This window comes from Indicator indicator, chromosome 21 (assembly GCF_027791375.1).
Source record: "Indicator indicator isolate 239-I01 chromosome 21, UM_Iind_1.1, whole genome shotgun sequence".
In the NCBI taxonomy this organism is placed as follows: Eukaryota; Metazoa; Chordata; class Aves; order Piciformes; family Indicatoridae; genus Indicator; species Indicator indicator.
This window is the reverse complement of record NC_072030.1, coordinates 18843870-18868342: the sequence shown is the minus strand read 5'-3', so window position 1 is coordinate 18868342 and position 24473 is coordinate 18843870. Positions and strand designations below refer to the sequence as shown.

The window sequence follows — 24473 nt, the reverse complement described above, 5'->3', positions numbered from 1 at the left end:
TGGGGATCCTGTTGGTGGCCCCAGGGGACCACGGGGCCAGCCCAGCCCAGGACTTCTGAGCCCACAGGGTCAACTCCCTGCACAGCGGACAGAGCCCTCACCCACAACAAAGCAATTCCAGAGTGCTGGAAAAGGCAGGTAGCGTGGCAAGGAGAGGAGCTGCCGCGTGCCAGCACCCACTGCCAGCTGAGACTGGGGCCACAAGCACCCAAACTGGCGTACAAAGCCCCCCAGGCCCCAAAGGGTGGCTGCTTTCTACTGGCCAGCAGGAAGCTGAGCCCCCAACCCCATCCTCACCCCAGCCCCCATCAGATGCTCAGACAGAGCCTTGGGGATAAAATGCTTTGCAGGGGAACTCCAGGGCTCTCTCAGCTCTCATGGGACCCCTCAGAGTGAAAGGTCCTGGGGGCAGGGCAGACAGGACACAGTGGGCACAGCCCAGGGCAGCTGCAGGGACAGGGAGAGGAGCAGAAGCAGCTCATAGCACCTTAGGTTTGCCAGAGCCTGGGATCGTGCAGCTGGGCACGTCCCCATGCCAGGGCAGAAGGCCAGGAAGAGCCTGGGTGGGCATGGCTGCCCTGCGAACAGATGGGCACAGGCGTGCAGGGTAAGCAGAGCAGCTCCTGGCTCCCCACACCAGCTCTGGAGGGCATGGGGCTGAGCCCCCATGCAGTGTGTGTGGTGCCCAGGTGGAGCCCAGGTGTGGGGTGGAGGCTCAGCAGCCTGCCTGCAAGCCTGGGCACGCATCCAGGCACCACAACCATAGCTGCTGCCTCCTCCTCCTCCCTGCACCAAAATGGCAACGGGCTGCTTGTACTACTGCTGCCACCCGCTGCCACCCACTGCCACCCAACAGAGCAGCTCCTTGTCCCCTACCTGTCCTCCTCCTCAGTGCCAGGAGAGCCCAGCCAAGGGAACGCTGACCTGTCCTGGGTGTTGCAGATGCCAGCAGTGATTTCAAGGGAGCAAAAGCAATTTCCTCCATGCCAGGGTGGTGGGGACCCAAGAGTAGTGAGGGGCAGAAGCCAGCCCAGCTCTGTGCCCTGCATGCCCCTGCCAAGGCAGACAGGTGCTGAGGGGAAGCAGATGGCAGCCCAGACATGATTTTATTTTTTAAGAATAAAAAAACAAACAAACCCAGACAGACAAAACTTCCTGAAAACAGCTTCCTACCTCATAATTTCACAGAAATTAGCTTGGAAACATCATTTGCTCTCCCCCTGCTCCCATACTGGCTCCAGGCTCTGCCCTTTCCCACCCCACCACAGCCCCCTGGGCACAGGCAGTGCCAGCCTGTCCAAGGGGCTTGGACCCCCACCCCACCTGTCCCAGTGGGGCAGGGCAGAACCAAACCCCTTTTGCACTCCATGGTGACTTCTCTGGTCCTGGGATGGGGAGCAGGAGGGTTTGGGTAGCCCCTGGCTGGCTTGTACCCCCCCCAGCTCTCCAGCCTGGCACAGGGATGCAGGGCCGGGCCTTTTGGCAGGGGGTGACCTAGCAAAGGGGCTGCAGAGTGAGCACTGGCTGCCACCTTAGGTACCACTTTCCAGGCCCTGCACACACACTGTTTGGCCCTGCACCCCCTGGCAGCAGGATAGCCCTACCCTGGCATTAAGGGGTTAATAAAATCGGTTCTGACTAAGAAATTAGACCCCTAAGAAAACGACCACCCCCCTGCTGTGGCCCTCCCCGCTCCCCCCTCCCCACAATAACCCCTGTTCCTGTATGGTCCCTCCGTGCAGGTGCCAGGGTACGTTGGCAGAGGCTGGGGACAGCCAGGCAGCGGCGGTGACCTGCCTGCAGCAGGCACAGCGGGGCCGGTGGCTCTGTGCCAGGCTCAGGGCACTAGTCCCTGGGGGGCTTCTTGCTGCGGGCGTTCCACATGCCCCGCTTGGAGTGGTAGTAGTGGTAAAAGTTCCTGAGACGCAAGCGCTCTACCTCCAGCCCACTCTGCAGCACCCTGCAGGGGCAGACAGAGGGACAGCTGCTCAGGGGACAGACAGAGGGACAGCTGCTCGGGGGACAGACAGAGGGACAGCTGCTCGGGGGACAGATGGTCCCTGCACCACTGCCCCACCCTGGCCTCTAGCCAGGGGCTGTGCCTGGATTGGCATGGCCAGCCCTGGCCCAGGGGGGTCAGAGGGTGCAGGACCCCCAGTCTCACCTGTCCAGCAGCTCCCAGTCCTCCCCACCCCAGCGATCTCTGAACTCCTCTGTGTTCATCCCTCCCACGCGGTCAAAGTCTGACTTGTAGATGCCAAAGAGACCGAAGCCATTCACCTCCCAGTAGCCTGCAGAAGGGAGAGCAAAGAGGGGTGTGGATGGACTCCCAAGTCCCCAGGCTGTCACCTCTGCCACCTGGGAACCACAGCACCACCCTGTCCCAACCCTTCTGCCCAACACAGATCCACTCCCATCCCTGCTGCCTCCTGTGTGGGTGACAGCCCAGTTCTGGGGGACACCACACCCAGAGTTCATACAGTTTTGGGGGGCATCACACCCAGAGTTCATACAGTTTTGGGGGACACCACACCCAGAGTTCATACAGTTTTGGGGGACACCACACCCAGAATTCATACAATTTTGGGGGCATCACACCCAGAATTCATACAGTTCTGGGGGGCATCACACCAGTGCTCATAGAACAGTTTGAGCTGGAAGGAACCCCAAAAAACCTCTGGTTCCAGGTGCCCTGGCATCAGCAGGGACACCTCCCACTGGAGCCCTGCATGTCCAGGGAGGGCACAACCTCACATGGGTGCTCCTCAAGCACCCATCCCTAGGCTTGAGTCTCATCCTGCTGTGGACAAATCCACCCTCCCTGCACAGCCCCAGCCCAGCCATACCCAAATCCAGCCCAGCCACGCCACACCCCATACCCAGCTCATAGCCCACGCCCAGCCACACCCCAAGCCCAGCCCACAGCCCCAGCCCAGCTCAGGCAAGGGACCCTCCCCATGGGGGCTGGAGGTCGTGTGCCCCCCGCTGACCGTTGGGCTCCTGGGGGGAGCTGCCGCAGCCCAGGCGCATGACGATGGGCGCGAACGCCAGCTTGCCCTCCACGCAGTGCTTCCGGATGCTGTCCAGCATGTTGGGGGGGAAGTGGATATGCAGGTCACAGAGGAAGACGATGCTGTGCCCGTCCTGTGGGAGGGACATGTGCAGGCAGCAGGGTCAGGGCGAGGAGCTGCAGCAAGGAGGGCTGGTCCCTGCCCCCCGGGCTCACCTCCACCGTGTCCACGCCGGCCTGCAGCCCGGCAGAGCGCTCGAAGTTCCCTGTGCGCCGCAGGTACTGGTAGCTGAGGGAAGAGGGCAGGGGAGTCAAAGCTGGTGGCTGAAAGGGACACAGCACCAGCAAGGAGAGGGGACCTGCTCAGGAAGGGGGGCAGCTGCCTACAACTCAAGCTGAGGGTCCACCCCATAGAGGTTTCTGCATCCCCAGAAAACAAAACAAGTTCAAATCCCAAAAAAGGAGGTGGGGGAGAGGGGCAGCAGGGCAGAGATCAGGAGGAGCAGTAGGTTGTGCCATCACCACCAGGCTGGACTGTCCCACCCTGAGGAGCCCTACAGGCTCCTCTCAACAGCTTCAGGGGGAGCAGGTGGGACCTCATGTTCACATGGGGTGGGTTACCGAGGCAGATGGGCATCCTGCAGGGCCTTCTCAACGTCCATGTCATCACTGTCAAAGTCCACCAGGATGACATTGAAGTTGGCATCCTTTGTAGCCTCATACAGGTGAGCCATGTCCGAGATGAACTGCTGGACCCAGCGGGCCTGGTTCTTCACTGCCAGACAGAAACAACCAGCCCTCAGGCTCACCACGGGGGTCCCAGGAGCATCCCCCCTCCCCAGCCAAGAGCCTCAGCCTCCCTCCTGAGAAGCCAGAGCCTCCTCCCTGCTGTGGCAGCCTGGAGGATGCAGTCAGGGAGCCAAGGAGCTGGCCTCACCCACCAGAGGATGCTGAGGGCAGAGGCAGCACAGAGCCCTGCAGAGGAGTATCCTGCTGTCACCTACCGGGCACCACGAAGTGCACCATGACGTCCTGCCGCCAGCTGAGCCGCAAGGGCCGGCACAGGATGGGTTTTCCATAGAGGAGGCTCCAGGGACTGGGCTGGGGCTCGGTGGAGCCCAAGGCCAAGCCCTCAGGGTTGGGCTCAGTGCTGTGGTCCTGCCTGGCCTGGTGCAGCAGGATGTAGACATACTCGGAGAGCCGCACCGTGCGCTGCCCGCGCTCCGACAGCTCCAGCTCCAGCAGGTAGCGGTTCCCCCGCGCCGTGTCCCGACGCTTCTCCACATTGATGATCCTCAGCAGAGTGTAGATGCTGTGCAGGACGGCATCAGAAAAAAAAAAAAAAAAAAATCACAGAATTGGTTTGGCTGGAGAAGATCTTTTAAGATCGAGTCCAAACCTTAACCCCAGCACTGCCAGGGCACCACCAAACCATGGCCCTCAGCACCACAGCTCCACGGGTTTGAAATCCCTCCAGAGATGAGGACTGCCCCACTGCCCTGGGCAGCCTGAACCAGGTTTTGGCAACCCTCAAGGGGAAGAAATTGCTCCCCATGTCCAACCTAAATCTCCCCTGGGCCAACCTGAGCCCATTTCCTCTTGCCCTGTCACTCGTTCCTTGGGAGAGGAGACCAATCCCCACCTGGCTCCAACCTCCTTTCAGGGAGCTGCAGAGAGCCAGAAGGTCTCCCCCCAGCCTCCTCTTCTCCAGGCTGAACAACCCCAGGTCCCTCAGCTGCTCCTCTTCATAAGAAGAAGCATTTTAAAGCACTACCCTCCCCCACCATCCCCACCCTGGCTCCCTCGCAGCTCCCTTGCTCCAGGGGTCGGCCTGAACCCACCATGCAGCTCACCTGGTCCCAAGGAGCCAAACAGGACCAAGGCACATTCCCCAGCCTCCTCCCCAGAGCCCAGTGCCTCCCTACCCTCCATTCTTCTCATTGAGCTTCTCCATGTACTGTGCCACCACGTCCACCACCTCGCCCTCGCCCAGCTGCAGGTTGCCGGAGACATTGCAGCGCAGATCGTTCCAGTCGGAGCGCAGCAGCTCGAAGTCCACCGAGCTGACGCTGAATGTCCTCTGCCAGTTGATGGAGTCCTCCAGCCAGCTCTGCTGCAGCTCCCCAGCCTCATAGCTATAGTCTGACACCTCTTCCTCCTCCTCCTCCTCCTCTTCCTCCTGGCCCTTTCCCTCATCCTCCTGGGACACTGTCGTTTCTGACATCTTCAGGAAGGAGGTCACCTGTGTGCCCTCCGAGCGGGAGGCCTTGGAGGAGCTGTAGTCAGTGGTGGCTGCTGTCCTGCCTGGGGCAGGGGTTGTCTCCTCATGGACCTCCCTACCGAAGAGTTCCTCGGTGCCAAGGGCAAGGAGGTTGGGCAGTGCCCGCTGCTTCATCCCCAGCTTGGGCAACTGATCCCACTTCCTGCCACCCGTGCCAGCATTCCTCCACCTGGCAGGGTCCCTCTCCTTGGAGATGTTGCTCAAGAGCCAGGGGGTGTGGCGGGCAGAGATGGCATGGAGCTTGCTGGAGGTGATGGGATGCTTCTGAGGGCTCCTGGAGCGCAGATGGACTTTCTTCATAGGCTTTGGGTACAGGAAGATGCCAGGGAAAGCTGGCTCCCGGCCCGGGGCTTTGCGCTTGCCCGGCTGCAGCCTGGTGACGTAGACCTTCTCCTGGGCTTTCTGGGCCTTTTTGTCCTCCCTGGGTGGTGCAGCCTTGCTGGGAGGCAGTGCTTTGGCTTTGCCCCCAAAGATGGGAACAGAGAGCTGGGGCTGGAGGCTCAGGGTTTCTGCCTGCTTCGAGGTCACCAGAAGCCCCAACTCATCCTCCTCACCCTCACTGGGATCCTGCGGTACCCACCTGAGCCTCCGCTCAGGGACCGCCTTCCGTGCAGGGCCAGCATCCTCCTCCCCACGGAGGTGCTTAGGGATGGCTGCTGGGCTGGTACTGGCCTGGTGGGCTGTGTCCCATCCTCCCAGCTGCCCAGCTGTGCCCCCCTTCTGCTGGGCCTGGCTCTGCTTTCGGTGGAAGCTGTAATAGTCCAGGTCATCCCCATAGTCCCCAGGGACTGGAGTTGCCTCTTGCCCCTTCCCTCCAGGGACTGGTCCCAGGCTCTTCTCCTTGGCTTCAGGAGGTGGGGCTGTGGGCTCAGGGCTGTCCACTCCTTCCTCCTCCTCATCATCATCCTCCAGGAAATCTGGGGAATAAAGGCAAAGACAAATACCCTGAGTGTCCAGGGTGCTGCTCAGCACCTGCCCAAGATGAGGAGGCAAAGATTGTATCCAGCAAGAGATGAACCCTTGAGCAGCCTCTGGGTGAGGGAGGTGGAGCAGGTGGGCACTGACTGATGGGCACCAGGGCTGGCAGCCAGGAGCAGGCCAAGCCTGACAGGGCTTTGCCAGGCTGCAAACCAAGGGCAAGGCAGGCTTAGAACAACCCCTGCCGTGGGCATCCCCAGACTCCACCCCACGTCTGGTCCTATCCTGCTGCCCTCTGGCCAGGCCAACCCAGAAGATGTGGGCACATGGCTTCAGGAAGCAGGGAGGGCAAATCCCAACCCTACTACCCCACTCTCCATATCCCAGAATACCAGTGTGGTGGGGTTGGAAGAGACCTCTGCAGATCCTCCAGTCCAACCCCCTGCTCCAGCAGGGCACCCACAGCAGCTTTCCCAGGAGCACAATGCCCAGGGGGGATTGGAAGCTCTCCAGAGAAGGAGACTCCACAACCTGGAGCCTGAGCAGGGCTTTGCAGCAGAGCCAAGCCTGAGATGTGACCATGGAGTGCTCCACACAGCCCTGCTCTCCCTCAAGGACCTGGCATCACTGGGGCCATCCCAGTGAGCCTCCCCTCCAAGTGGCCAGGCTGGAGGGTGAAGGTGTTGAGTGCTCAGCCAGGCACCAAGCTGCTGAGATGCCCAAGGAGCTGCCAGTGGTGACTCACTGTCTGCATTGAGGAAGAGAAAGGCTCTCTGGTGAGGGTCCTCCTCTTCCTCATCCATCTTCATGTACTTGTAAAAACCAAACCTGGGGATGGAGAGGAAAGATGAGGTGCTGGAGGTAAGGGAGGGGCACAGAGACAGGCTGGCACTTGCTGGCACACACAGGGAGGAACATCCTCAGTTGTGGCACAGCATCTGGGCACAGCCTGGCTCTGGAGGGAGCTGGGATCCCTAAAACCCAGGAGCACTGCCAGGTCTCAGGCTGCTACATGCCTGAGAGCTGGGGAAGGAGCCAGCCTGGAGGTGGCCCTTCCATGGAGGACAGGGCCTGGAGACACAGCTCAGGAGGCATCATCTCAGCACTGTTCCTCCAGCTCTCAGCTCCCTGCTGGCATCAGCCCCTTCCTGCCCCTGCCTGTGCCACCCCCAGCACTCACTTCTCCAGGTAGAGGGGGGACTCCCTGTAGAAGCATTTGTTCTCCATCTCCATGTGAGTGAGGCGAGTGAAGTCGTTGGGGTACACGAACGAGAGGTAGACCTGGGGAGGTGAGCACACTGCCATCACCCAGAAGCAGGGTGGGCTTCTCCCAGGCAAAGAAGGGCCAGCAGGGCTAGCAGCAGGAGACCTGAGGCCACCAGCATGGCCCCCCCACACCAAGGTGACCCTCCCCTGCATCTCAAACACCATGCAGGGCCTGTAACCCAAACCCTCCCAGGTGGAGATGAGGAAGCTCAGCCTGAACCCTCATGAGGGGCATTTTCCCCCGGGATTCACCAGGTGGGAGCATCCCTGCCCGGGGCTGGGGGCTCTGCTGTGCCTGCACAGCAGCTTGCCCCACGTGGGAGCTTGCCCCAGGGCTGTGCCAGCAGCAGACTCACAAACTGCAGGCCCTGGTAGCGGGCGATGGGGAAGTCCTTGACCACGTAGGTCGGTCTGTAGGCACAGGGCACCAGCACGTTCTCCAGGCGGGAGGCCTCGATGGCAGGGGCTGAGGAGAAGCAGGCACAGCTCAGCCTCAGGCTGTGTGCCCCCACCCCTGCAACTCACCCCCTCTGATGCCCTCTAGCCCCAACCCTCCCAGCTCGCCCCCCAGGCAGAGCTCAGCAGGGACACCACCCACCCAAACATGTGCAAGGGGCAGGGGAGATGCTCTGGGTGCCTGTAGCAGCCAGACTCTGCCTTTTGCCCCCACCAAAGCTTCATGGAGACTCTGTGAGGCTGCAGTCCCACCCCCACTTACTGAGGAAGAAGGTGTCCCTGGGGTCAGCCTTCAGCATGTCAGCCCCATGCTCATCTTGATGAGTCTCCCAGAGGTAGCTCCCACTGTGGCTGGCCAGGGTCTGTGGGATGTGCTCCACGTGGTTCATCTTCAAGGAGGACTCATCTGAAGGTGAGGACAGAGGCTGAAGCCCTCAGGCATGCCCCTCCTGCTCCTGTTGCCTTAAGCAGGCCCTTCCATGCTCCTATTGTCCCAGGAGCATCCTCCAAGGTGGCACCTCCCATCCTTCCCACTAAGAGAGCTCTGAGCGTTGTGGATTCCTCCAGCAACCAGGGGAGCAAAGGGAGCAGCAGGGCAAACCCAGCTCCTCCAGCCCTCTCCCCTGCTGAAGATCCCATGACTAATCAGCCTAATGATTATTGATGTCAGTTAATGGCCATGGAGAGGACCAGGGTACAGCTGGGCTCAGCCAGGCAGCCCCGGCTCCATGCTCCAAGGGGTGGGAACGCTCCAGGGCTTTACCTGCCAAGGACGCAGGAAGGAAAACCTTCTGCCCAGAGAGGTGCAGGACCCTGCCACATGAGCTGGATTTGCTGCTGCTGAGGGATGAGGGAGGCATGGCACCTGCAGCTGCCAGCCAGCCCCCAGAACCCCCCATGGGAGGTCACCTTGGCCATGGTCAGAGCTGCCTGCACACTTGGGTGCTCCCTTTGCAGGGGAGCTGTTGGGAGCAGGCAGGTCCTGAAACCCACTCCTGAACCTCAGGTGGCTCTGCTCAATATGGGGAAAGGCTCCAAACACCTCCCTGCAGTTTGGGCACCCCTGGAAAAGCCCAGAGAGGGAAGGAAGGAAGGAGGATGCATTGCACATGCTGGTGTGCCCCATGGCACAGGATTAGGGTCCCCACTGTGACCAGAGGACCATAGCGGGGTCAGGAGGCTGAGACCTTCCCCCAGGATCTGTTTTCCCAGGATCTCATCTCCTTCCCTGGCTGCAACAGCACAAAGCCCCTGGAGCCCTCACATGCAGTGGCCCTCACCTGTGTAGAGGGAGATGTAGGAGGAGTCAATCACCTCAAACTTCAGGCTGGGCAGGAAAACTCTCCACTGGGAAAGACAAAGGGAGATGGAGAATGAGAGGAAGGGTGGCTCAGGAGGCAGCTGCCCAACCCTGGGCACCCCAGGATGGGTCCTCTCCTGTCCTCAGCTCCCAGAGGCTTTCCTGCACTGATTCCAGCTTCAACCCTGCAGGACAGGAACAAGGGAGAGGACTGATCCTGCCCCAGCACAGACCCAGGCACATCTTCTGCCCCCACCCAAGTGATCTGGTATCAGCAGGTGTCCCCCAGGTGAGTGGAGAGGGGAAGGCTCCTGGAGGTGGGACACAAGCTCATGAAGCTTGCCCCTCAGATGCCACCTGGCCACCCATGGTCCTTGCCCATTCCTGGCCAGGCTGGATGGGGCTTGGAGCAACCTGTTCTAGAGGGAGGTGTCCCTGCCCATGGCAGGAGGGGTAGAACTGGATCATCTTTAAGGTCCCTTCCAACCCAGCCCATGCCATGGTTCCAGGCCAGGCAGGCCTGATCCAGCCCCAGCACCACTGACAGCAAGGGAGGCAGCAGTCACCATCCTGCCTCACAGGGAGGGATGGTGCTGGGGTAGGGACAGGTTCTCCACATGCCCCTCTCTGACCTTGGGGATGGATGGGGAGACCACAGCCTGAACCAGGTCCTGAACCAAAGATGACCTGCACCAAGTCCTGCTCCACCTCCTCTCCTTTCTTCAGCACTGCCTGGAGGCACATCAGCAGCTACATTTGCACCAACTAGAGAGGGTCTTTAGAGCTGCACCACTGAGCCTGAGCTTTAAAAGCATCTGGAGCCTTTGTCCAGATGAGCCTTTGTCCAGACAACCTTTGGTGCTCACAGGAGCATGCTGCGGTCCTGCTTCTCTGCTCTCCTTTCTCTCTGAAGATCTGAAAGGCTTCCCTGCCTCCAGCAAACCCCTCTGCCCCTCTGCTTGTTGTTCACAGCAGCCACACAGATCTTATCAGGGTGGAGGAGGAAGGGAGAGCAAGGCTGGGCTGGAGGAGGAGGGTGCTGGGGAAGAAGGGGTGGCAGCAGCCTGCCCCACGCTTTGCTGGCACAGGTTTGACTCCAGTGATTAATGGCTTGGGAGAAAGGACACCTTTGGTGAGGATCTGCCCCTCCCCTCCCAGCTCCAGCTCCTGACACCCACTGCAGGCTTTGCCAGGGCTGTGCAGCCAAGGCAGACAAGTCCAGATCTGAAACTTATGGTGTGTCTAGAGGGGGGCAAGAAAAAAGGACCCAGCCCATCACCCTGGCCACCTCTCCTCCCACTGAAGCTGGGGTGAAGCCAGCAGGGTGAGCTGCACTGGCAGAGGGTGTCCTGGCACCTGCCTCCTCTGACCATACCTGGCCTGGGCTCTCCTTGCCCATGGCAATGGGCTCCCCAGAGAAGGAGCCCACAGTGGGGACCTTTCCCCCTCCAGCAGCCCTTCTGCAGCAGGTGAAGGAGAAGGGGGAAGAGATGGGCCTGGCCATGTGGAGCTGAGGTTCCCAGCACCACAGGAGAATGGAGCAGAGGAGCACACTCCATCAGCACAGGAGCACCAGGGAGGCACAGCCAGGTCCTTAGCTCCCAAAGGGCCATCAGCATAGAGGCTGGGGTCAGGCACAGAGAAAAGCAGCCCAGGGAGAGGTGGAGCTGAGCCCCAGCTGCTCCAGTGCCACCGGCTCTGCCCTCTGTGTGCAGAGCCACTGCCAGCCCTGGGCTTTGCTCCAGGAGGAGGCAGCTCAGCATGGCCAGGTGAGCCCTGCTGCTGGCTCTGGACAGGACGGAGAGCAGCACAGGAGGGGACAGCAAGGGGGACAGCAGGGGGACGTTACTCACACCAACTTCCACGTGGTCGGAGCCTCGGTCGTCTTGCTTGTGCAGCAGCTCGAAGTAGTAGCGCCGGGAGGACAGGAGGCTGTGCAGGGGGAAGGAGCTAGTCACAAACCATGGCCCAGCCAGCTGCAGCCAGTGTCAGGGTGGTGCCAGCTCCCCTGCCGCAGCAGCCAGCACAGGGACTCCTCCCTGCTCTGCTCAGGTGGAGCTGAGCCTTCCTGGGGCAAGGAGACAGGCAGCAGGATGTGGGCACCTGGCTGAGAAGCTTCAGGAGATCAGGGATGCTCCATCCCCATCCCATCACCTGCAGAGGTGGCTGAGGCCACCTTCAAGACATGGACTTGGGGGCACAGGTGGCTGAGCCCCTGTCCAGCCCAGTCATCACATGCCTTTAGGGACAGCCAAGGTCTCCTCTCAGGAAGGAGGCACTGGTCAGGCAGTGTGGAGCAAGCAGCTCCACCTCCCCACCCCCCCAGGACAGGGGCAGGGGCTGGGGCTGGGGCAGGGCACACTCACCGCAGAGGTCTGGAGACCTGAGAGCTGAACTTGGTGAACTCTCCTGGTGCTGTCCACTCGGTGCCCAGCTGGGTGAGGAGGAAGGAGCAGGTGAAACCCCCAGGAACACCATGGGCCAGGTGGCTCTGAGGCCCAAGCCCCACTAGCATGTAGGAATCTCTCCTCCACCCCCACTGGGCTCTGCCAGGCTCTCCAGGCTGGGTGACATCCCAGGAGCTCTAGCCCAGGGTCTGCCCGTCCCCAGCTGGTGGCACTTCTGCCAAATGACCTTGTCACTGGACAATGACACCAAGATCCCAGGAAGGCATGGGGGTGGTGACAGCCCATGAGGCTTGCAGCTCCAGGAGTTAACATCAAGAAAATCCAGGAGCAAGTCTTAAATCTCCTGTTCTGGGACAGAAGCTGCTCTTTGGCAGCTACAGCTAGGATAGGACCAAGATGGTCCTTCAGAAGTCAGATCAGGCACAGCCAGGGACAAAGATGGGACCAGGCTGGCACATCCCACCATTCCCTAGGGGACAAAGCAGCAGGAGAGCTGCTCAGGGAAGGAACCCTGCATGCTCCATTTAAGAGCTGCTGCAGCTGAGGGACAATTTGTGGTGGCTGAAGAGCACCCAGGGGTTTGAACCATCTGGAGAGTCCTGGGGATCCCCAGGAGGCACTCAGGATGGAATCAGCAGGCTGGGAGCAGGGAGTGAGGCACCCGAGGGAGGAGACTCTCAGAAGGAGCTGGAGCAGCCCTGGTGTGGAGACAGGCAGGAGGTCAGGGAGGGTGGCACACACCTTGCCCACAAAGGCAGCCAGCCTGCAGTTGGAGGGACTCTCATCAGAGCTGAGCCAGAACTCCGAGTTGTCATCTGAAGCCACAGAGAACTGGAAATCCCCTGGGGAGAGATGAGCAGGAGCTCACCAGAGAGGCACAGCACAGCTCCAGAGGCAGGCTGAGAGGAGAAACGAGAGGGGAGGGACGGCAGGAGGGGAGAGAACAGAGGGAGGGGAGGGGACAGAGGGAGGGGAGGGGACAGAGGGAGGGGAGGGGACAGAGGGAGGGGAGGGGACAGAGGGAGGGGAGGGGGGGACGGTGGGAGGGGAGGGGGGGACGGTGGGAGGGGAGGGGGGGACGGTGGGAGGGGAGGGGGGGACGGTGGGAGGGGAGGGGTCACCTTGGACCCCACGTCATGGCTCTGTCCTCTATGGGACTGGGGCTTTGCCTCCCACCAAAGCATCCTCCTGCCAGGGATCTCAAGAGCTTTCTGTCCTCATATGGCCCAAGGAGGGAGAAGAGGCTAAGCTTCATCACTCACCATCCTTGAAGGGGTGGATGTAGCCAAAAATCCTCAGGCCATAGTTCTTCCACTTGGGTGACACAGCCAACTTCCTCACCGTGGTGCGGCTCTGCAGGGCAGGCAAGCAGCACACTTCATGCCCAGGCTCATGCCTTGCACCTCAGTGCCCATCTCTCCTTGTTATCCTGGCACCCCATGCCTCTGGCACTAGAGGGGACATGGAGATCCCTATGGAGGTCCCACCACCACCCACCACTCCCTCCATCCCTGCTCTGCTGGGAATTACCTGCCTTGAACCAAACCAAGAAGCCTGCGAGCAAAGGTCTGGAGGACCAAGCCCCCAGCCGGTGGCTATCCAGCAGCAGCCAGAGAAGGACAAGAGGACCCTCCCCTGACCCCCCACACCACCAGGGCTGGGACTCACGTGGGGATAGAGTGGAAAATGGAGGTTCTTCCTCAGGTGCCTCACGGCCCCTCCACACCAGTCTTCAAAGACATGCAGGTTTGCTTTCCCTTTGTACTGCAGGACAGGATGGGGAGGTTAGCAGTGTCCTCCTCACAGCCCCCCAGGACACTGTCACAGCCCTGTCACACACCAGGGATGTCACCTGCCCAGCCTCAGCTCTTCTGCTGTGACACTGAGTCTGGGCTGAGCTCCATCCTTGAGCCAGCCCCAGGGTCACAACACCAACACCCAGGAGATAACAGTCCTGCTGCTGCTCCTGTGGTCCCAAGGGCATTCGGGCAAAGGGTGTTCTGCACACAGCATCAAAAGCCTCCCCAGCCCTCAGCTGCCCCCCTCAGCCTTCTGCTCCACAACCCCCCCCAGCCCTCAGCCAGCACCAGGAGATGGGCACAGCAAGGACCCATCTGGAGAAGACATGCAGCCAGATGTCCCCTGGCACACCCACACAGCCCAATGGGGCTGAGGCACCCCAAGAATTCTTCCTCATGGGCTCCACACCGACCCCAGGAGCAGGCAGAGCCACCAGGACAGGCGATGGAGAGCAGGGAAGAGGAGGGCTGAGAGATGGCTGTGGGGGCTGAAGGGACAGGGGCTGCAGGCTGCCCAAGGAGGGGCTAGGCAGACCTCCTCCTGGGACCTCTTCCACCACCACCCCCCCCTTGCTGCTCAGCTGCTCCCTGCCCACCCACCTGCTCGTGCCAGGGCAGAGCCTGCTTGGTCAGGTTGAGTTTGGGGTGCAGGGTGGCTCGGTCGGAGCGGTGGCCTCTGGGGAACCAGCTGCCCAGGTCCTGCCCATCGCTCTGCCAGGGGAGCAGAAGGGAGAGGTGAGACATGGGGGGCCAGGGCAGCCCAGCTGTGCTTGCAGAAGGTCTCCCTAGAGCTAACCCCCTCCCTTTTGGGTGTTCAGCCCTGCCAGATAAAGGTGAGAGCTTTCAAGGCTAATGGCAAAGCAAGCAGGAGGAGAACAGCAACACTGGCAAGATGCCCCAGGGAGCAGAGATTCCAAATGCTCCACCTAAACCTGGCTCCTCCCTCTGCTGAGGAGAGAAACTTCTCCCAAACAGGGAGGTTTCTGTTCAGCTGAGAGGTTGTGCTGCTCTGATGGGCTACTGGGAATGGAAAAAATCACAGAATCAGAAAATTGTTTGGGTTGGAAAAGACCTCTGAGATCAGTGAGGCCAACTGCAAACCCAACCCCACCACGCCCATCAGACCCTGTCCCCAAGTGCCATGGCCACAGGGTTCTGGAACACCTCCAGGGATGGGAACTCCACCACGTCCCTGGGCAGCCTCTGCCAGTCCCTGACCACTCTTGCAGCAAAGAAATTGTTCCTAAATCCAACCTGACCCTCCCCTGGCACAATCCTTGGACCTGCTCGGCTGGACAAGGCTCAGAGCACCCTGCTCTACCTGGCTGTGTGCTGGGCAGGGCACTTGGCCAACCACCACCCCACAGGACCCCCCTCCAGCTCTCCCTTACCATCAGCTCCTCCTCATGGCTCTCACTGGAGTCCTCAGCCTTCCTCTGCTGTGCCGAGGTCTGGGCCGCCCCCGGCCGCCTGCCAGGGTCTGTCACCTCCCCCAGCCTGTCACCATCTGCGAGGGGAGCAGAAGGGCTGAGCCCAGAGCCACCGCCCACATCCTGCCCACCCCGGCAAGGCTCCTGCTCTGGGCATATGCCCTGTGCCAGCCCAGGGAAGGGCAGGTGCTGCCCCCACTGCTGCTCCCGGGCAGGAGGGGCATGGGGGGGGGCTGGCAGAAGGGGGAGCAGTGACTGGGGGGGGTCTGACTCCCCTCCTCACAGCTGCACTAAGCAGCTGGTGGCAGCTCAGCAGCAGCAGCTTTAATTACACCCCCGGGGCCCTTGAGGTAAGGGGCAGCTGGGATAAGCTGCTGGGCGATCTCCCTCCCTAGCCATCCTCAGGGGCACCCCTGCCCCCCAGCTCTCCTGGAGCATCTCACTGCCCTGCCTTGAGCACACTGGCTCTGAGCACCCCCAAGCCTCAGCCTAAAGGCACCATGGTGAGGGTGAAGATGAAGACCTTGCTGTCAGCCCAGGCAGAGACACCTGGGGGTCCCCCTCACAGCTCACACCTGGGGGGATCAGGGGAGGGGGAATTCCAACAGCCTTTGCTCCCCAGTACTACAATAACCAAATGGCTCTGAAATAACAGTGCAGGCCTGGAAAAGGTACCAGGTTCTGGGGAGTGGGTGGGAGGGGGGGGCACAGGGCTGCCTCTGGACATTTCAGGCCCCCCAAAACCTGGTGGGATGGAGGGAGGCTCCTGGCACAGGCACAGAGCAGCAGCACTGAGAGAATCTCCACACGATGCTCAGGGAGAAGGGTGTCCAAGAGCCACCACCACAGACATCACAAGCCCTCCCAAAAACAACCCCACCCCCATATCACAATAAGGGGGAGCCCCAGATGTGGTGAGCAGCAGCACAGCTCTGGCCCCAAGCTGAGGCCATGGCAGCAAGGAGGGCACCACCACACTGCCAAGGGTACAGCAAGATGCCACTGGTCCCTCCACATGACCCCAGCAGCAACTCCTGGGAGCTACTACCCCCCAAAAATACCAGAAACAGCCTCAGTGGGAGCTGCTGGGGTGGCTTCAGAGCCCATAACCCAGGCAAGGAGGGGCTTCAGGTGCCCCCTGAGCCCCCTGCCACACATCCCCCATGCCATTGGTATTCCAGTGGCCCTGCAGCCAGCGTCTCCTTGGAGATGGCAGCACAAATCCCATCCCCACCACGGGGACAGGAAATTAAGCTCTAAAGCCTCTTCTGCTCCCAGTCATTCTTCAGCCCTGGCAGCTCCAGCCCTCTCCTGGCAGCTCCCTGCCTCCCTCCTCCCCTCATCCTTCTTCATCCTCACAGCACCCCAGGGAGCCTGCTGGGGACATGGCAGGGAGGAGTGGGACTGGATCCAACACCCCCAACTCCTTCACCCTTGAGACCCCCCCAGCCCTCCTAGGGCTGCTCCTGCCACCCCTCAGCATGCCAAAGTAGTGCTGATCCAGGGATCCCACAGTGCCATAGGCACACACGTGGGCTGCAGGCTGGGAGTGCCAGGCTGCCCCCAGCACACACTGACCCCCCCTCAACCCTCTGCTGCCAAGGCCCTGGTCCCTGTGAACAAACCCCAGCCAGCAGCATGCCAGGCTTCATCCTCAGGCATGGCTGGATGTGGCCACCCCCTTTTTGCTCACTTCTGGGCACCACACCTGCTTTGGGCCCTGCACCAAGGCATGGGTAAACTGGAGAGAGATTTTACATAATTTGGAGCAAAGTGGGGAAAAAAAACCCAAACCAACCAACCCACATGTGCCCTCCCTTTGAAGGCTCTCAAAGACCCTGAGCCATGAGCCCTCTGCTCTTGTCCCAACACCTGGCTGCAGTCCCATCAGGGACCCTCCCAAGCTCAAGCAACATGAAGGAGCAGGGCAGGGCCTGTGCCCCCTGCTCTGCACCACAATTAAATACCCACTCTCTGGGTACCCCCAAGGCTCAGAACCTGTGTGCCTTCTGCAGACCCTCTCTCTGCTTGGGAAGGAGGCCACTGCTCACTCCAAGGGGCACCCACATCCCAGGAGGGGTGAAGGCACCAGCAAAGTCCCAGAGAAAGGCTTCCAGATCCTTCCTGCAGGTTTTTCCCTTGCAGTTTGCATATTGGGTGGGAAAGCCAAGGGCAGCCTTTGGCCAAACCCCCAGGTGCCAACCAGCCCCGAGATCAGCAGCCCTTGATCAGAGAGGGAAATGCCAGAGCCTTGCACCAATCAGCATCACTTTGCTCCCCCAAAACCATCATCCCCTTTGGTCTGAACCTCATCCCTGCAAGGGAGGAGAGAATCAGGACAGATGAGAAGAGGGGAAAGCAGTGCTGGGAGGAAGAAGTTTGGTTCCCCTCTTGGCTTCCTCCTGCACATCTCCTCAGCATCCTCCAGCCTCAGGAGCCATGCCCAGCCCTGCAGCACCTCCCTGGCTGAGGACAGCATCACTGCACCAGTTAATGCCCATCCCAATCACCTGCCTGCTTCCCTCCCCAGGGGCCAGAGGAGCCATGCAGGGGTGGGCAGCAAGGCTGAGAGGAGGAGGAGGAGGTCTAGAGGACAGGGACCTGGGGTGCTGGCAGGAGGCACTGAGAGCTCTTGCCCCAGGGGTGCAAAGGGATGTGTTTGGAGCCAGCAGATGCAGAAACCATCACCCAGGTCCTAGCCACAGCAGCCTGCAGACAACCAGCCAGGGCCAGCAGTGCCCCTGGGGATGAGAGCATGGATGGAAGGGCCAAGCCCTGACCCCATGCAGGGCACAAATTTTCCCTGTTACCACCACAGCCATGGAGCCCATCCCGGGCTGCCCCCTGCTCTGAGGAGCACAGAGAGCCTTTCAGGCACAGGCTGCTGCCTCCCCACCTCCCTCCTCCTCCTCTCCAGCAGGCTGAGGGCATGTAACTCACTCACCCTGAACACAGCCCCTTTCTTCAGCAGGCTTTTGGAGTCAGGATTTCTCCTCCAGCTTTCTGGAGCCCTTCCAAGCCCTCCAGCACTTCTCACTTCTGCTTCCTCCTGCAGCTCCTGATTGCTCCCCACAAGTCTCTCCTCCACTGTCACTTGCTGCAAGCTCATCCTGCTCTCCCCCACCACCTCCCCAGACCTAGGGATAACCTCAGACACAGCTCTGCAAGCCCAGCTTGCTTGGCACGGATTGGGGGAAGTTCCTGGGAGCACCCTCAAAAGGATCAGGGCTGGGATTCACAAAAAGTCCAGCACCATCGTGCCAGGGCACCACCAAAACATGGCCCTCAGCACCTCCACAGCTTTGAAACCCCTCCAGGGATGGGGACTGGCCTGGGCAGCCTGGGCCAGGTCTTGACAGCCCTCAAGAAATTGTTCCTCTTGTCCAACCTGAACCTTGACAAGCATCTGCAGAGGTGCAGCAGCTTTGCCTCTGGAGCAGAGCCTGCTCCTAATCAGAAGCCAACAGACCAGCCCCAGCCCTCTGGGCCAGGTGATGCCAAGCACCACGTCAGCAGCTGGGATGTGTCCCTTTGGGTGACCCCACAGCACCTCCTGGCACAGCCACAGCCACCCCACACACCATGGCTGGTGCCACTACAGGTTCAGAGGGCACCAAACCAGCTGGCTGTGGCACATGGCTGCTCAGCACCATGCCACCAGGACCAGTCCCTCAGACTAGGACCCTCCTGCTCCTCACCCCCAGGCTCCCTCAATTGCCTCTTTGATGCTGGGCACAGGGGGGCTGTGAGCAGAGGCACGTAGCTGGTGCCCAGCTGGGGATGTTCTCAGCTCCCTGAACCCCTCCCAGCCCACTACAAAGGTGTCCTCCCCCAAGCCCCCCATGGAGCAGACTCTGGGGCCTCCAATGCCCTCAACAGGATGCTCTGAAGCTGCTCAGCTCCATCACGGTGAGGCTGGAAGGGAAATACCATGGAGCCCAGGGTCCTGCCACCCCTGTGCCTGGACAGAGAGGCTTTCCAGAGGCCCCTTCCATAGGGATCCACTCTTTTCCCTACACAGAGGAGGGAACCAGTGACTCCCACCTCGAGGCAGAACATCAACAGCTCCGCAGCTACAGGAGGCTCCAAACGGAGCCCCGAGGGGAGGAGAACAGCACAGGAAATAAGCTGACAGCAAACGGCCACGCTGGAGGGGACCGGGAACCTCCCGGGGGGCCTTTTGTGTCCCTTCTCCTGTTTTCAAAAGGAGCCAAGCCGCCGGAACACTGCACAGCCCACGGCTGAGCACCCGCTGACATATCCTGATGGCCACCCCCCGCCCCGGGGTCTCTGCAGGGCACTGGAGCCACAGACAAAGCCACAGCCTCCTTCCCTGGGAAGGGGCCAGGCAGCCCCCAGGACAAAGCATCCCCGGGAGCAGCTGCACCCCTGCTGTGCTGGGAATGCCGGCGTGTGCAGGGCGAATCCCCAGCGAGCTGCCCGCATCCTCACCCATCCCACACCCGAATATTTCGGGCAGAGAGAGCAGGACCCGGAGCCAGGGCTGTGAAGTCCTTATCCCTGCCTGTGGGGCCAAGCTCCCCCCCACCTCCTGCCTTACTGGTCATGGCTCTGGCATGGGGTCCCCACACTGTCCCTGCAGCCCCCTGTGCCCCGGGGATGGATGCCCAGAGCAGAGACAGGACCATGCCCGGGCACCCTGCCCCGTGCCAGCGCTGGGATGGACCACAGCCCTCCCTTAGCCCTGGCAGGCCAGCAGTGGGAGGGCAGAGCTAAGGATAAATTAAATCACCCTGCTGTAATTCGTTTGCTTTCCAGCCCCACAATTCCGTCCCCCCCTTCCCCCCCCACCCCCCCCGAGCTTCAGGGGACTCCTCTGGGGATGTCCCAAACACCAAGGGTCATGGCTAGGCTGGGGACAGCTGCCAAGCCAGCTGTGCACTTGAAGAGCCCCATTTTTGCCTTCAAATAACCCAAATTAGGCACACACCAATTTTTCCCCTGTACTCCCCCCCCCCCATCACCTTCCAAAAAGCCCTGAGATGCCCCCAGCTCCTCCCAACCAAAGCACAGGGCTCTCTTGTCTGTCCATCCATCCATCCTCCTCCTTTCCATCCAGCTGGCTCTTGGCAGCTCCAGCATGGTGACAAAGAACCGATTGAGGGGAGCAGGGCACCCGAGAGCATCAGGGCAAGGAGCCCAGGGCAAAGGGGGCCACAACCCACAAGGACTGTGGGGCTGCCCCCCAGAAGGAGCCTGGGTTCCTACTCCAAACCTCCCTTTGCAGCAGCAGGGATGGGACCAGCTTCCCCTGGTCCAGGCACCCAGTGCCAGGGCACACCAGAGATAGGAGTGTGGTGATACCAAGAGGAAGAAAAGCAGCACCCAGCCTCCTCACAAACCTGCTGCCCTTGCTCTTCACAGAGTTCTTTATCATCCTCTTCCCTACCTGCTCCCAGCATTCCTGACAGAAGGAATGAAGCCCTCCACAGCACTGTCACAACCATCCTGTCCCAAGAGTGCCTGTGGGTCCCTGCACCTCAGCCCAAGCCCCCTCCCGACCTGGGAGACCCCCAAGGGCAGGTCCCCAGGGAGGGACAGTCAAGGACAAGGCTCTGCCCGCAGCAGGGGACTGAGCCAAACAAAGAGCACCCAAACCCATCACTGTCCCCTGCTTGGAGCCCTTGGGGACCATCTGGGCACAGCAGAGGGGTGCCCCAGGGCCAGGCACCAGCAGATCTCCTTCTAAGATGAAGTTCTCAGGGCTGCAGCCAGACTCACTGTGTCCCCGTGGAGGTAAGGAGCCTGGTTGGGCTTTCCTCCCCAGATGGTCCCCCCTCAGCCATCAACTGGCTTTGGCCTCTCCCAGCATGGGTCCTGCTCTCCCCAGTCACAAACCCTCCAAAGTCCCTGCCCCCAGAGCAGTTGCGTTCAGTGCCAGCCATACCCCCACGACTCAATGCCCTTGGCAAGGCAGCTGCCAGGCAGGAGGAGCAGCCCTTGCCAAGAGCCAGTTCAGATTTCCACTGTCATTTTTCCCCCTTTCTTCTTTTTTCCCCCCCTTTTTCTCTTCCCACCTGGCACCAGCATTTCCACCCCACTGCCTCTGAGCAGTTTCCAGCTGGGAGGCTTCATTATTTCAGATGAGGAATCTGTGTGTTCAATTAGGCAGAGAAGGGTAATTATCTCCTTGTAGGGACAAGGAGGGGGAGGTACATTTTATCAGGGGGCAGCCAAGTCCCTGGATGCTCCAGCTCCACATGTGACCATTGGCTGGGCCAAGGGGATACAGGTACTCTCTCTCACCCTCCCTTCCCCCCCCCCCCAAATAATCTACTATGCTCCTTGACATCTGCAGACCCCCACTTGGCCTGGGCCTCCCCACCAAGTTCCTCAAGGCTCATGCCCTGCACCTTCAGCCTGCAGAAGGTCCCTCTGCTGGGTGACACTTCACTTGGTAAGGGTTAATTAACCTTTTTTATACATCCTCTGCCAGCCAACAGCAGGATCCTGATCTTCAGGCAGAGACATTCTCACCCGTGATGGCCAAAAAACACAGAGTCATCTCCAAACCTCAGACCTCTCTTGGTGCACAGACTTGTGCAGCACTGCTGTGAGCCCTGCATCACCCCCACCCACCTCTACCCCTTTGGAGACAAGTGTACCCCCATTCCAAAGGGACTTGGGAGCAGGACACACCAAAGCTCCCCACAACACAGTCCCAGATGGCAGGAGATGCCATTGACTCACAGATCAGGAGGAGGAGGAGGAAGAAGACACAAGCCAGGTGACCCCACACAGCCCCAGGTTCACTCCAGCCCAGGGACACCTACTAAGCCCCAAGGAGTATTGGGAGCCATCTGCACACCGATGGCTGTGCTCCACCACAGCCTGGGCCATGTCCCTTGCAAGAGCTGGGGGACAGAGAGGAGCAACCTCCATCCCCACCACAGCCAGAGGAAGTAAGCTCTTCCTTCAGCATCATGTGAGGGTGACTTCAGTGTGAGCCAAGTGAGAAGAAAAACCTCCCTGGGCAGAGGGGGCTACCCTGGAGCCCTCCCTCCAGCACAGCTCAGTCCCAAAGCCTTCCCTCTCCCCCTAAACTCTGGCACCAGCTTTTTCTTGGAGACTTTTTTCTCCTCAAATATAGATATTTTTATTCCTCTTTTTCCTCTCCTTTCTTTCTTTTTTTTTCTCCTTTGTTTTTTGACTCCATTCAACATTTTTGCCAGCTAAAGCAGCTCCCTGGCTCTCCCACTCCAGCTCTTTGCTGGGTTGCAGCAGCAGGCCTGGGATCCATCTACATGTGAATCCCTTTCCCAGTTCCCACCCAACCCTTTTCCATCACCATGCTTCCAGGAGGGGAAAAAAAAAAAAAAAAATCAGCAGGACCTAAACTCCATCTTTCCCACAGGCTTTAGGCACGCGTGGGAGCAGCACCTCCCCAGAGCCTGGTCCTGGCGAGCAAAGAGCATGATCCAGCCTGGGTCAGGTGCAGCCTCCTCTGGGGAGCACCCACCTCACTGCACCCCACCCAGAGAAGGTGCCCATGGTCCCCATGGCACTGGACGAATCCAAACCTCATCACTGGACCAGAAGAAGACACCACTGGAGTATGGTCTCACCCAGCACCTTTGAAGCCACAATGCCCCCACGCTGTCCCCACTCACTACATGTCCCTCTTTCTTTCCCCACCTCCCATGGACCCTCTTTCCCCAAAAGCCACACACCGACCACCCCCAGCCCACAGCCAGAGCAGGGCCGGGCACCCCCTCACTGCTGCAGCAAACTCGCACCACGGAGCACCCCGGGAGACAATCCCAATTCAGGGCACGTCAGAGAGGGCAAGAAGAGGCACCCGCGGGGTTCAGCACCCAACAGCGTAACCAGGGAAGGCACCAGCACAGGAGCATCGCTCTGGGTATCCTCCCAGAATTAAGCCCCGGGGAAAGCCTTGTCCAGCTCGCACCGCTGCATCCCGACACGCGGAGGGCCCCAATCGGGTATATCCCAGCCAGCCGTAGGGCCGCTGATCCCACAGCATATCCCCCCGCCCCCGAAAGAGGAAACTGGGCCCTCCTCAGCACCGGGGGCATCACGGAGACACGGGGCAGCTGCTCGTGGGCCGACTTCTCCAACTTGTGGCTTTTGCATCGCAAGTAATCCTGCAGCGAGCGGACTCCCGCCTCCCGTCTCCCCTCCTTCGGGGGATGCACAGCAGCTCATTTCCTGCTTCCCTCATTAGCATCAGACCGATTGCACCGTAAGGCCCCAAAATGTGCAGGCTCATGCTGCTGCTGGGTCGGAAACTTTGCCTTTGCCAGCTGCCAGGCTTTGCCGGCCACCCCACCGCTCCCACCAAGCCTAAATAAGCACCGACTCCCATCTCTGCCTGATTGGATGTTTGGTGGTTTGGTTTTTGGTTTTTTTTTTTGACAAAAACCGCTAGGGGAGTCCAGCCCCGACCAGAAAGGTTCCAGCTCAAGTTTCATCCATCAATATTTCGTGCAGTTTTATGCCCTGGAGCAGCCCAACGAGGTCTGCAAGGGTGAAGCTGAAGGTGCTGGCACCTGCCCCGCCGGAGCATCCCGGGCTGGGGGAGGATGGATTTTATCCAAGCAGAGGCTGAGGAAGCACTGGGAAAGGCTTGGGAGGGTTGGGTTTGCCCCTTCCAGGCAGCGACGAGCAGCTATAAATGGCCTTCTTTGTCATCGCAGCCAGAGCAGCGGATGGAAAAACGAGGACGGAGCAGCTCGCGGCGGGGGGGAGCAAGAAACCCCCGACCAGTTTGGGGCCCCTTCTGGGGACCTCGGTCCCTGAAGGTACAATGCTGGGGTGCGGTGCCAAGGTGCCGATGGTGGGGTCCTGCTCTCCCCAAACCCACCAGGGTGCTGCAGGACGCCGTTGAGCGGGTGGGGAGGAGGCGCCACCGGGAGCGTGCTGGGTGACAGCGGAGCAGGAAAGAGGGGGTCCCACCCCTGGGGGTGCTGACGGTGGGGGGATGCTCTGAAAGCATCTTGGTGGGGTAGGGAACACCCAACAGACTGAGGGGGAGAAGGACCCCCAAACCCCAGCAAAGCCTCCCACCGAGAGATAATCGGGGTCAGGAGGAGCCCCCCGGTTCTGCCGCCGGTTCGCGGGGGTGTCCCCGTTACCTCTGCCGTAGGCGAAAGGGAGGCGCAGGGAGCGGCCCTGGCGCACCAGGCTGATGTGGAGGTAGGTGAACCAGACGGCGAAGGTGAGCAGCACCAGCAGCAGCAGCAGCTTCAGCTGCTTCCGGAGCTTCTTCACCGGGAGCCGCGGCATCCTGCCGCCCGCATCGCCCCCGCCGCCCGTACCGGCCTAGCCCCGGCCCATCGGGCTCCCGGCCCGGGCTTGTCCAGCCCTGCCCAGCCCGGTCGCTACGGGCCGGCTGCGAGGGCAGCGGGGCGGCGGCTCGGCGCGGAGCCCCCCGCCCGCCCGGTGCATGGCCGCCGCCCCGGCGCCGGTTCCGCGGCTAGGCAATGAATGAGCGCGGCCGCGCCCGGCCCCGGCCCGAGCGACGGCACCGCGCGCCAATCACGGCACGCGCCGCGCGGCCGCGCCGCCAATAGCTGCCTCTCAGGGGCGGGGCTTGGGGAGGGGCTGCGCGTCTCCAGGCACCG

The 24473-nt window shown here is 60.8% G+C and overlaps 1 protein-coding gene across 1 annotated transcript; it reads right to left on the bottom strand.

Moving 5' to 3' along the window:
• Positions 1-1845: 1845 nt before the first annotated feature.
• B4GALNT4 (beta-1,4-N-acetyl-galactosaminyltransferase 4) lies at positions 1846-24135 on the bottom strand. Its single transcript, XM_054390343.1, has 20 exons — positions 23985-24135; positions 14830-14945; positions 14039-14149; positions 13308-13403; positions 12902-12992; positions 12381-12481; positions 11598-11665; positions 11085-11163; positions 9212-9278; positions 8194-8337; positions 7832-7941; positions 7390-7490; positions 6955-7037; positions 4936-6208; positions 4015-4322; positions 3632-3785; positions 3227-3299; positions 2991-3144; positions 2165-2291; positions 1846-1960 (listed from the first exon to the last, which is right to left on the bottom strand). Exons 1-20 carry the CDS (start codon positions 24133-24135, stop codon positions 1846-1848), a joined length of 3522 nt encoding a protein of 1173 aa, XP_054246318.1.
• Positions 24136-24473: the final 338 nt, after the last annotated feature.